At 41.8% G+C, this 13,839-nt stretch overlaps 1 protein-coding gene across 2 annotated transcripts in view; it reads right to left on the minus strand.

Moving 5' to 3' along the window:
* Positions 1–547: 547 nt before the first annotated feature.
* Positions 548–13,839, minus strand: part of ETV7 (ETS variant transcription factor 7) — a 123,187-nt gene continuing 109,895 nt past the window's right edge. For both annotated transcript variants that reach the window (XM_058432190.1, XM_058432189.1), the window contains one exon: positions 548–1,157. In XM_058432190.1, the coding sequence (XP_058288173.1) occupies positions 986–1,157 (172 nt within the window). In that variant the 3' untranslated portion in view covers positions 548–985. The remainder of the gene's footprint in view (positions 1,158–13,839) is intronic.

Below are 13,839 nucleotides of genomic sequence, written 5' to 3' on the forward strand. Positions count from 1 at the left end.
CATGGCTCTCCTATGCTTCTGTTTCCCTAACAATCCTAGTGAGCAAGAAGTAGTATCTCATGGTAGTTTTTTCTTCATTTCCCTAAGGATTAATCATTGTTGTGGTTTGGCTGTGTCCCCCCCAACCCCCGCCAATTCTCATCTTGAATTGTAGCTCCCACAATTCCCACATGTTGTGGGAGGGACCCAGTGGGAGGTAATTGAATCATGGGGACAGGTCTCTCCCGTGCTATTCTCATGATTATGAATAAGTCTCACAAGACCCCATAATTTTATAAAGAGGAATTTCCCTGCACAAGCTCTCTCTCCCCTGCCACCATGTAGGATGTGACTTGTTCCTCCTTGTCTTCCGCCATGATTGTGAGGCCTCCCCAGCCATGTGGAATTGTGAGTCAATTAAACCTCTTTTCTTTATAAATTACCAGTCTCGGGTATGTCTTCACCAGCAGTGTGAAAACGGACTAATACAATGATGTTAGCATTTCTTCGTGTGCTTATTGGTTGTATATCTTCTTGGGAAAAATCTCTATTCATGTCCTTTGCCCAATTTGGGGTTATTTGTCTTTTTATTATTGAGTTGTATGAACTCTTTATCAATCCTGGATACAATTCTTTTATCAGATATATAATTTGGAGATATTTTCTCCCATCCTGTGGGGTTTTTTTTTTTTTTTTTTACTTTCTTGATGGTGTCCTATGAAGCACAAAGGCTTTTAATTTTGATGGAGTTCAATTTATCTCTTTTTTTGTTTTATTACTTATTCTTTTGGTGTTATATTTAAGATGCAATGGCCTAATCTAATCCAAGGTCATAAAGCTTTACTCCTATGTTTTATTCTAGGAGTTTTACAGTTTTAGCTCTTACGTTTATGTCTTTGACATATTTTGAGTTAATTTTTGGAGAAAGTGTAAAGTAAGGGGACAACTTTATTCTTTTGCATGTGGACACTCATTGTCCCAACACTATTTGTTGAAAAAACTGTTCTTAATCTATATCCTTATGCCAGTACCAATCTGTTTTGAGTACTATAGCTTTGTAGCAAGTTTCAAAATCAGGAAATGTGGGTCCTCCAACTTTGTTTTTCTTTCCAAGACTGTTTTGGCTATTTGGGGTCACTGGAAACTCCATATGAATATGAAGATCAGCTTGTCCATTTCTGAAAAAAAAAAAAAAAAAAAAAAAAAAACAGTTGGAATTTTGATAGGGATTGCATTGAATATGTAAACCAATTTAGAGAGTATTGCCATCTTAACAATCCAGCAACATGTTATATCTGTCCATTTATTTAGATTTACTTTAATTTCTTTCAACAATGCTTTGTAGTTTTCAGAGTATATGTCTTGTGCTGTAAGTTTATTTGTGTTTTATTCTTTTGATGGTATTGGAAATAGAATTATTCTGAATTTCATTTTCAGGTTGTTCATTGTCATAGAAATACAATTGACTTTTGTAGGTTAATCTTGTATTCTGCAAACTTACTGAACTCATTAATTAGTTCTCACAGTTTTTTTTATTCCTTAGAATTTTTATACACAGTATCATGTTATCTATGAACAGAGATAGTTTTACTTCTTCCTTTCCAACCTAGATGCTTTTTATTTCTTTTTCTTGCCTCACTGATCTGACTAGAACCTTGCAATATTAGGAGAAAAGCATCTAGTCGTTCACCACTAAGTAGGTTGGTAGCTGTGGGGTTTTCACAGATGGTCTTGATCAGGTTGAGGAAGTTCTCTTCTAGTCTTGGTTTGTTGAATATTTTTATGATAAGACACTTGGATTTTGTCAAATGCTTTTTCTGTATCTATTGAGATGATTATGTGGGTTTTGTCTTTCATTTTATTGGATTAGTGTGGTATATAACACTGATGTTCATAGATTTTTTTTTTTTTTTTTTTGAGACAGAGTCTCACTCTGTCATCCAGGCTGGAGTGCGGTGGCATGATCTTGGCTCACTCCAACCTCCGCCTCTCAGGTTCAAGTGATTCTCCTGCCTCAGCCTCCCAAGTATCTGGGATTACAGGTGTGCGCCATTGCACCTGGTTAACTTTTGTATTTTTTGGTAGAGACAGGGTTTCACCATGTTGGCCAGGCTGGTCTCAAACTCCTGGCCTCAACTTATCCGCCCACCTTGGCTTCCCAAAGTGCTGGGATTACAGGTGTGAGCCACCGCACCCAGCCCATAAGCTCTTAAAGTATGGATTTGAGAGAAAACTAGAATCATATCCAAATGTCAGGCCTTTAATCCCTGCAGGAGGAGATGGTACACATGGCATTGTCGATTGATCCTGGGAATATTCGACACCACTCAGTTTAATATCCTGAGCTCCAAGGCAGTCATTCCCTCTGATTCATCCCAGAACAAAGGACATCTTAAAAACCTCTCGTTACAGGAACTCTCCTCCTACAACAGAGACAAGTGGTAGGCCTGGTGGTGAACTTAAAGAGTATCAAACAATCCCTTGACTAAAAATTGTACCTCCTCAAGAAATAGACCTTTCATAATTGTGCAAGACAGAAACCACAACTCAAACCAACATAAGTGAAAAGGAGATGTATTCGAAAGCTATTGGGATTGTCAAAGAATTGAAGCAATTACAGCTATCAAAATTTCACATGTGGGCTGGGCGCAGTGGCTCACACCTGTAATCCCTTCTCCTTGGGAAGCCAAGGCAGGTGGATTGCTTTGAGCTCAGGAGTTTGAGACCAGCCTAGGCAACATAGTGAAACCCCATCTCATTACAAAAATTAGCCAGGTGGAGTGGTGCACACCTGTGGTCCCAGCTACTTGGGAGGCTGAAGCTGGAGAATGGCTTGAACCCAGGAGGCAGAGGTTGCAATGAGCAATGATGGCACCATTGCACTCCAGCCTGGGTAAAAGAGTGAAACTCTGTCTCAAAAAAAAAAAAAAAACACACACACACACACACAAACAAACACATGTATCCCAAACATATATACAACTATAATATATCAATTTTTTTAAAAGAATTGAAGAAAGATCTGCAGGGATCATGACAGTTCCAAGAGCCCCAAGATTAGAAGTGGAGACCAGACCCTCCAGGGACTTCACCTCACCTTTCTGCCCCTCTGGTGTCCCCTCATGGCAGAAGACACAGCTACCACTAGCTTGGGGTAACTTCCCAGCCAGACACAGAAAGAGAAATCCCAGGGAGGACCCTGATTGGCCTATCCTGGATCATGCACCATCTGGACCAGTTGCTGTGGCCATGGAAATGGGCTTCTTTTAATGGCCCAGCCTGGGCTACAGGGTCCCCCCTCAACTGCTGGGGGCAGGACACTGTGATGGAGTAGGAAAAGAGTTGCTCCCCGAGACGAAGTTATTACCAGGAGGACAGTGGATGGAATGCTGGGCTGATACCTGCATTACTTCACTGCCAGTCTCTCCTAAGGATTAAGGCATTGTCCTGTGAAGATGTGTGTATCAAGTAGAGATACACTATGGAGGGAAATTTGAGGGACCCCATCACCATCCGTGAAAACATCATCACAGGTTAATTCATCAAAGTTCTATGCCATAATGCAGAGAAGCAGCTGTAAAGGATTGGAAGCCAGCATGGAGTTTTGATGGGAAGTTGGGAGAAGATATATGGCAGACAGTGCATTACAAATTATCTCTTTTTTTTGGATCCACAAGGAGAAACCTATGTTTGAATCTACATGTAGGGAGCCAGGTATCTCAGGAAAATCAAGACACCATTTGCCACTGAGAGGGCTGCTGAATGTCAGTTGAACAGATTTCAACCGAAAGCCTAAAAGGTCCAGGGGAAGGAGCAGTGACACAGCTTGGAAAGAATATGGCTGCACAAAGAGGGCAGTGCACAGGAGCTGCGGCCTTAAGTAGGAGAACACAGCCAACCTATGGGAGCCAGCAGGGAGGGACTAGAGAAATAAAACACCTTGGCAATCTCCAACCAGAGAGTTCCTTGACTAAAACCAACCAGGAGCCAGAGGACAGGAAGCCCATTGGGGCAATCCATACAGGACAGTCTCCTGGCCACAGAGCAGGATGAAGAAGGGTGGAGAATGGTATAGATAAGGGGAAAAGTCACTCAAAAGGAGCAAGGAACGTAGGTGGAATATCACAAGCCTGAGTTCTGACAACGAATATGGGCAGAAATGATGGGCGTCTCCCATAAGAACACCTCCCCAGCCGAATGCGCTGGCTCACGCCTGTAATCCCAGCACTTTGGGAGGTCAAGGCAGGCAGATCACCTGAGGTCAGAAGTCGAGACCAGCCTGGCCAACATGGCAAAACCCTGTCTCTACTAAAAATATAAAAAATTAGCCAGGTTTGGTGGCACACGCCTGTAATCCCAGCTACTCGGGAGGCTGAGGCATGAGAATCACTTGAACCTGGTAGGTGGAGGTTGCAGTGAGCCAAAATTGTGCCACTACGCTCCAGCCCAAGTGACAGAGTGAGATTCTGTCTCAAAAACAAAAACAAAAACCAACAAAAAAACACCTCCCCAATCCTTCATGCTTTCTCTTCCCTACCTGCTGGCTGGGTGTCAATCCCCCACACAGAAGCCACATGAAGGAGACAGTACAACCTCCATCAGCCTGGGTCCCCAGATGACTTCATGGGGAAGATCCCTCCCCACCCATGAACCAAGCTTTATGTGGCCAAGAAAATGAATGTCTATCACATCAAGCCACTGAGATTTCAGTTGAGATGCTATGGCCAGCATGACTCTAACTGATGCAGTAGCTGCAGATGACGTAGGGCTGGCCTCCTTAGAAGGGAAGCTGAACTTTGATCTGGACATGTCTTCCTCACTTAAAAGCTGGGTGAATTAATTTGTATTGTCAGAAAGGCACTTCATCTTGCTCAAAATAAAGATGTGGTTGAGCTGCCAAGCTTTTGCTTCTGTCATTTCACTGGGGGCCTTCTACTGCTGGCTCTAGTTCAGGTCTCCTGCTTTGTCAAAGGCCCTTTTTTCTTTTGGTGGCCAATCAAGACCCATCTTGGTAAATTACTCACTGGTCAGTCAGGAAAGAATAATGTTCTTATTGCAAATCATTTTAGAGTTTGCAGAGGGCTAGAGTTGGCATATTCTGTTCGTAAGGTTGGAAGGGTCCCTGGCTGAAAGCCCAGAATCCCAGATCTCAAGGTCCCCCTGATGTTCAGTTTCCCCATCCCCCAAACCCTAAAACTGGGTCAGCTCACTGACACTCGTGGGGGTGGTGGAGAAGAAAGTGCCTTTGTTGGTGCTTTAGAAGCTCTCTAGAGATTTGCACGCCACGTTCAGCCACCCACAATCAGCTGTCCCCTGAGAATCTGGTATGTACTCCCCACCCCACACCACAGGTGGAGAACCTGAGCTTGTCACTGGCTGGAGCATATGATCATGTGACTGAGGGGAAATCTCTTCCTGCTCAGAATTGCTGGAATTTTAAGAGCCATATTTAGAACTCTGGGGCTTTCCAGCCAGGGCACTTTCAACAATACACTGTGCTGCCTTGAGTTGGGATGTTTAGTTAGGCCAGATCTGGAGAGCTGAGGTCTATTCAGGAGACTTTATGATCTCAGTGGTCTTAGCTGATGGCTCCCGCAAAGGATGAGGATGGGAGAGGGGCAGCTTTAGGCCAAGATGATCTTCTCCTCCCAGCCTGTCTACATTATTCATGTCCAATAAGATTGCATTGGATTGCACACAACAAACTAACAACAGTGTCCATCTTTCATGGTGTGACCTGCAGGTTAAATAGACTTGACCTGGGCCACTGCGCCCAGGACGGACAGGCCGGGCGCAGTGGCTCACACCTATAATCCCAGCACTTTGGGAGGCTGAGGTGGGCAGATCACCTGAGGTTGAGAGTTCAAGACCAGCCTGACCAACATGGAGAAACCTGTCTCTACTAAAAATACAAAAATTAGCCAGGTGTGGTGGTTCATGCCTGTAATCCCAGCTACTCAGGGGGCTGAGGCAGGAGAACCACTTGAACCTAGGAGGTGGAGGTTGCAGTGAGCCGAGATTGCGCCATTGCACTCCAGCCTGGGCAACAAGAGCGAAACTCAGTCTCAAAAAAAAAGAAAAAGAAGAAGAAAAAGAAAAGAAAAAAGAAAGAAAGGGGACAGACTACTACAGGGGAGAAAGTGACACAGGTAAAGATGATTTGTTCCTGCTTACACATGTTTTTTACATCTCTGACAGCTCAATTTAAATTTGGCCCCTCTCACTTGATTCTATTTTATTTTCCTTCATAGCACATAACACCACCTGCCATTATATTCTGTATTGATTTGTTTATCTGTTCTGGTCACCACGATATTCCTGTTTCTAGACAGTGCTTAACCTACAGTAGGTACTCAATGAATGTTAAATAAACGAATGCATTACTTCATTTGAAATTTTCAACAACTCCATGTGCTAAGCAGGGCAAAGGATGTTGTCTTTCATTTTACAAAAGTGGAAAGTGAGGCCTAGAAGGGTGGTGTAACTAAAGCTAATAGAAAATTAAGGAAGCCTCGGTCCTTTTATTTTTCTTTTGAGACAGAGTCTCACTCTGATGCCAGGCTGGAGTGCAGTGGCGCAATCTCAGCTCACTGCCTCCACCTCCCGGGTTCAAGTGATTCTCCTGCCTCAGCCTCCCAAGTAGCTGGGACTACAGGCATGTGCCACCACGCCCAGCTAATTTTTTTATTTTTAGTAGAGATAGAGTTTTACCATGTTGGCCAGGATGGTCTCGATCTCTTGACCTCGTAATCTGCCTGCCTCGGCCTCCCAAAGTGCTGGGATTGCAGGTGTAAGCCACCATGCCCGGCCAGTCTTTTTGATTCCTAATCAGGTCTACATGGGTAGGGTGAGGGTAGAGAGGCTTTGACACGCCCCTAGCAGATGTCCCAGATCTGTAAGAGGCCTCATCTAGGCCCCTGCTGACAAACTACTCAAGGATAAAGTGATCATAAGAAGAGGAGATAAGAAGTTATTCCCAATAAAGAGACTGGGAAAATAGGAATTGCAGAAACCAGTGGCCTGTGGGTTAGGAAGGAGGCTGACGCTATCAATGGAGAGTTGGCTTTTTGGTGCCCCTCAATTCCACCCCACCCCTGCTACTTACTCTGCCCCCTGGAGTTGTGAGTTCCCCGTCACTGGAGGTGTTCAAGCAGGGCCTGGATGTCTACTTACAGAGCATGCCTGAGCTGGAGAGTACACACCTCCCCGTGAGAGAAGGCAGGCTTGCTGTCCATAGAACATGCAGTCAGCCACCGCCCGGCCCCACACTAACACAAAAAGAGGCTTTTGCACCACCTAGTGGACATGGTTTTAAACTGCAGGCCTTTCCGTGGAGAGAAGTCCACAGCCCAGAATCCCATTTCCCCTGCAGTCTCCCTGACCCCCTCAAGGATCGGAAGGCCCACAGCCCCGCTGTGCTTCTAGACCTCAGCCCTCCAAAAGGGAAGTTGGAAAAAGAGAGCAGAAGCCTGTGATTCTCCAGAGGGAAACTCTCCCTGGTGACTCTCAAGCCGAATTCACCAGCACCACTTTGTCCAGCACTGTCCCCAATGGGCACACTTCTCACGTCTTCTCTCCCTGGGGACAGCAATGGTTTGCTCATCAGCTCCATCTGTTTCCCCTACTTCTGTGCAAACTTTCCAAGCCAGGGTCCTATTCCCCTTTGTTTATTCACCATCACTCCCCATCCCCGGTATATGAGCAATTAACTCACAAGGTTTTGGGACTTTAAAAAATCAAGATCAGGATTAAAATACTTCTGAGTTGCATATCCTGGTTTCAGAACAACCTGCTTTAAATTCCTCACTCAAGTTCTGGGGCTGTCCCATTGGTGGCTTAGTTCCCACTGAGGTCCTCTGAGGACAGAGGTCTCACTGAGGGAGCACGCCAGCAATGCAGGGCCCTGACACTGGCATTCAACAGGCTCCCTCTGAGCCCACACCGCCCTCGCATTTACCACCAGATCTGGACATTTCTGCGGTACAGGCCTTTGCTCTGTAAAGGTCTGTGTTTTCTGTGTGTCTCTACAAACCTTTTGTGAGAACATTTGAGTAGAAAATGTGGATCACTAACATTGTGGGACCAGAGGAGGAAGCCAAGGAAGACTGGGGCCCTAGGATCCTCTGTGACAAAGAGGATGGGTCTCCAGCATCAGCCCAGGCTTCCTGCAGTAAGAGCCCAAGACCCAGCAGAGCCAACAGGATTAAATCAAGTGCTAGATCTGGAACTTTCCTATGAGGGAAAAAGCCTTCCTAGGCAAGAATCCACCTAATAGAGAAGAGGAAGACCAGAGCTCATGCTCATGGGTTAATGCTGTAAATGGCTCAACTGGACCAAGACAGTGACTTGTATCATTTGTTTCATTAATGAACTTTTTATTATACTCATTTTTCATAAATTCTTTATCTATTGTCTTTATCTATTGTCAATTCTTTAACTGTAATGTAATCATGTCTGGCCACTTTTTCAAACCATGAGAATGTATCTCCTGCTTTTTAAAATTCTTTGTTGCCAGGTGCAGTGGCTCACACCTGTAACCCTAACACTTTGGGAGGCCAAGGCAGGCAGATCACCTGAGGTTGAGACCAGCCTGACCAACACAGTGAAACCCCGTCTCTGCTAAAAATACAAAAATTAGCTGGTGTGGTGGGGGGTGCCTGTAGTCCCAGCTATCGGGAGGCTGAGGCAGGAGAATCACTTGAACTCAGGAGGCAGAGGTTGCAGTGAGCTGAGATCACATCACTGCACTCCAGCCTGGGTGACAGCAAAACTCCACCTCAAAAAAAAAAAAATTCTTTGTGAGAAGTTCAGTTTGACATATGTCATTTTCAATGACCTGCCACTTTTCAGGACTTTAACTGTATGAAAAATGGATATAAACTCAATGCCTCACCTGGTGCCCAGTACACAGCAGGTACTTAATTGATGTTTGTAGAAGGAAGGCCTAAATGAACCCCTTTACTACGGGCACCCAGGGGTCCATCCCCAGACCAGGGCCTGATCTCCCTGGGGAGATGGAGAAAAGGTGGCATGGCCCCAGGGCTGAGTGCAGAATTCTGGAGTCGGGATCTCTAGCAGTGGTTCATCCCTGCCCTCCTAGTAGCCCACCCCTGGCCGTGATGGTCTCAGTGGTGGGTAAGATTCATTGCCTGAGTTAAGGCCTCATTCCTGGGAAATGTAGCTGTTGACATCCATCAACCCACCAGCAGGCAAACACCACTTATAACTGGAAGAAGTGATCTAGGAATCCATCCACTTGTGCAGCTCAGATATTTCATCGCTCCCTGTATACAGGTAGCTGTGTTACCCTCCTAGCCTGCTTTCTTGGTTTGATACATGCCTGAGAGCATGTGGGAGCACTTCAGGTCTAGGGTCATGGGAGGACCGTTCTGCCCACCCCAGCTCATCTCTCCAGCTCAGCCTGCATGCATGCCTTCCTCCATCTGATTCCAGAGTGGGGGGTGGGAGGTCTCACATTGACCTCAAGTTTATGTGACTTTTTCCACCTCTGCTTTCCCAGACTGCCCCTGCTGTGGGACTTGTAAGGAGATTTGTGAAGTCAGTATCTACTTTTCTTGTGTGGGTGCTTATAAATTATTCCCCTGGAAGGGAATAAATGTTAGAGGTACTCCAAACCTCTAACATATAAACATGTAAGCCTGGCCCTTTTTTGGTGGTAATATATATATAACATAAAAGTTAAAACATTTTAACCATGTTTAAATGTACAGTTCTGTGGCATCCAGTATATTTAGTGTTGTCCAACCATCGAATTTATCTAATTTATCCATATCTACGACTTCTTTATCATCCTAAACTGAAACACCATACCCATGAAGAAGTCACTGAACAGAAGACTGATGTATTTGACTCCATAAAAATTAAAACTTTGTATGAGAGAAAAATGCCTCAAAGTCAAAAGTCAACAGACTGGGGAAATAGATCTGCAACATACATGACGGGCAAAAAGCTAATTTGGAATATATATACATATAGATAGATAGATAGATAGATAGATAGATAAATAGATGTAAATATCCATTTTTAACACCATTTAAAATATACCCTCCTTTTCCCTTTGAATAGTGTTGACTCCCTTGTTAAAAATCATGACCATATTTTTTTGGTTCCTTATTTCTATTGCATTGGTCTTTGTGTCTGTCACTATGCTGGTACATCATTGTTTTGGGTACTGAAGTTTGAAACCAGGAGGTGTTAGTCCTCTAACTTTGTTAGTTTTTAAGATTGATTGATTTGGGTACTTGGGGTTTTTTGAGATTTCATCTGAATTTTAGAATAGGTTTTTCTATTTTTGAAAATATTGGAATTTTTATACTGATTTTATTGAATCTGTAGATGACTATCAATAACAATGGCACCTTGACAAGATTTTGTCTTCCAGTCCATAAACACATGATGTCTTTTCATTTATTTGTGTCATCTTTAATACTTTCATGCCATGTTTATAGTTTTTGCTGTACAGGTTTTTCATTTCCTTGGTTAAGTGGGTTTCTAAGTATTTTATTCTTTTGATGCTATCATACATGATACTGTTGTCTTGACTTCTTTTTCAGATAGTTTATTGTTATTGTAGAAATACAACAGATTTTTGTGTATTGATTTTGTATCCTGCAGCTTTGCTGAATTTTAATTATTGCATCCGATGGTTTATTTCACAGAAACTAAAAGATTTTTAATATACAAGTTTATGTCATCTGCAAACAGATAATTTTACTTTTTAAAAAATTGGAATAACTTTTATTTTACTCACCTTATTGTTTTAACTAACTAGAACATTCAGTACTGTATTAAATAAAAGTAGTAAAAGCAGGCATCCTTGTTTTCACTCTTAGGGTAAAAGCTTTTGGTCTTTCACCATGTTAGCTGTGTGTTTTTTTTGTTTTTGTTTTTTGTATAACATTATGTTAAGGTGTTTTCTTTCTTTTTATAGTTTATGAAGTATATTTTATCATGAATGTGGGTTACATTTTGACAAATGCTTTTTCTTTGATTAAGATGATCACATGAGGGTTTTTTCCTTCTTTATGTTAATGTGATATTACGCTGATTTTCATGTGTTGGAACATACTTTTATTTCAGGAGTCAATTATACTCATTCATAGTGTATAATCCTTTTAATGTACTGCTAAGTTTGAGTTGCTCTATTTTGTTGAGGATTTTTGCATCAGCATTTATAAGGGATGTTTGTTTGTAGTTTTCTTATGATGCCTTTGTCTGGCTTGGTGTCAGGGTAATACTGGCCTCCTAGAATAAGTTAGAAAACATTACCTCCTCTTCAACGTTTTGAAAAAGTTTGAGAAAAAGTGGTGTTAATTCTGCTTTAAACATTGGGTAGAAGTCAACAGTGAAGCCATCTGGTCCAGGCTTTTCTTTGTTGCTGGGTTTTTGATTACTGACGCAATCTTCCTGCTGAATCTCCTTGTTGAATAGGTTTATTCAACTTTTCTGATTCAGTCTTAGTAGGTTTTTGTTTCTAGGAATTTGTTTATTTTATCTAGGCTATTCAATTTTTTAGTGTATAGTTCCTTATGGTACTCTCCTACATCCCTTTTTTACTCCAAAAATTTGTCAGTAATGTACTCATTTTATTTTTGAGTTTAATAATTTAAGTATTCCCTTTTTTTCTTAATCTGGATAAAATTTTCTCAGTTTTGATCTTTTTCAGAGAACAAACTCGGCTTTGTTGATTTTTGATATTGTTTTTCTATTGTCTATTTCACTTATTTCCACTGCTATCTTTATCATTTTTTAAATTTTGCTAGCTTTTAGTTGTCCCTCTTTAATAGTCCCTCATTTTCCCTGTTTTTAGTTCCTTAGGAGTAAAGTTGTTGATTTGGTATCTTATTTTTTATAGTCATTTATAGCTATAAATTTTTCCCTTATGGTACTGTTTTTGATGTATCTCTTAATTTTTGGTATTTCAATTTTTAATTTGTCTCTAGATATTTTCTATTTTCTCTTGTGATTTCTTTTATCCATCCTTGAGTGTTTAATACCTATATTTTTAGACATAAAATGTGTAACCTACAAAATTTTCTTGATTTGTTACAGTTTTACTTGTTGTAAGTTTTTATTGCAGAATTAAATGTGTGTATCAACATTTGTTATGTTCTCATATACTTTGTAATACATGGAGATTCCTGGTCCACATATGTAAGTCTCTACATGAATATTATTTTGAAGCATTTAAACTTCTGTTTTGATATTTCAAAGGTCTAAATGAAATTGAGATTTTGGTTTCTGAGATGAAATCATGGTAGGTGACTGAGAAATGCTTAAAAATTAGCCAACACTAAAAATTAAGTTAAAGTTGGCCGGGCGCGGTGGCTCACGCTTGTAATCCCAGCACTTTGGGAGGCCGAGGCGGGCGGATCACGAGGTCAGGAGATCGAGACCACGGTGAAACCCCGTCTCTACTAAAAATACAAAAAAAATTAGCCGGGCGTGGTGGCGGGCGCCTGTAGTCCCAGCTACTCAGAGAGGCTGAGGCAGGAGAATGGCGTGAACCCGGGAGGCGGAGCTTGCGGTGAGCCGAGATTGCGCCACTGCACTCCAGCCTGGGCAGCAGAGCGAGATTCTGTCTCAAAAAAAAAAAAAAAAATTAAAAAATAAATAAATAAATAAAATTAAGTTAACGTTTACCTTCAAGGTTCAACCTGAATAAGTCGCCCTGTATTGCTGTTAATAAAAAGTAAATCTTTAATGGTATAAAAGCAAACTTCAGAGAATGTTTATTTTTCCCCAGTTGACATCTAAATTAAAAGCTGTAAAAAATTTTTATGGCCTTATGCATTTTTTACTTTAGAATTCCAATTTTTTCTGGTTAAAATTTTTCCAGATTCCTGTGTATTTGAAAGACAAATAATTTTTTAGTTGAAATGCTTAAGCATTTAAGTAAGGCCATGAAAGTTTCTTGAACTTGTGGGAATCCATGAGAAAATCTGACATTATGTTCTATTCTCTTGGAAGGTAGAAATATCGTTTGACTTCTGTTTTGCTGACAAGAAGTGTGGTTCTGAGTAAGGCTACCTGGGACAATGACCTCACACAAGGAAAACGCTGGAGCCCATCTGTTTCCAATCTGCTGTTTCCCAAAAATTAGGGAAGTTCAGTTTTCCCTTTGGTACTCTCTGTTTCTGCCAATCCCAATGCCAGGGCTGTCCTGCTTCTACAAGTGACAATGACAAATAAAGGCCTGAAGAAAGATGAGCTGATGGCATTCCCAGCTTATTACCTCTCCTTGGGGGTCTTATTTCACATACGTGGATTCAATTCATAGACTCAGCCAGGTGAGGATCTATTATTCAGCTACATTAGAAGGGACTGCTTAAGACTCAGGTGCGTGGTGAAATGAGGCAGAATTTTCTCAATGGAGTGTTAGGAGAATTTTCTCCTCATAATTACCATCTTACTGTCACTAAATCATAGCTAAAATGAGGAAATTATTCAAGAAGAAATAGAAATGTAATCTTATGAGGACATAATTTAGAGATTTGTGGAGAGCTCTTCATAATTTTACGGTGTTCTCTTTGAGCTGGGATTATAGTTGACATTTCATTATAATATATTAGCTGTTCTAGACTTTATGCATTTATGTAAAGTTTTCTTTGTTGTACTTTAAGTTCTGTGATACATGGGCAGAGCATGCAGGTTTGTTACATAGTTACACACATGCCATGGTGCTTTGCTGCACCCATCAACCCATCATCTACATAGGTATTCTCCTAACGCTATTCCTCCCCTAGGCTCCCACCCCATGACAGGCCCCAGTGTGTGATGTTCCCCTCCCTGTGTCCATGTGTTCTCATTGTTCAACTCCCACTTATGAGTGAGAACATG

The sequence above is a fragment of the Hylobates moloch genome, unplaced genomic scaffold (assembly GCF_009828535.3).
Source record: "Hylobates moloch isolate HMO894 unplaced genomic scaffold, HMol_V3 SCAFFOLD_20, whole genome shotgun sequence".
Lineage (NCBI taxonomy): Eukaryota > Metazoa > Chordata > Mammalia > Primates > Hylobatidae > Hylobates > Hylobates moloch.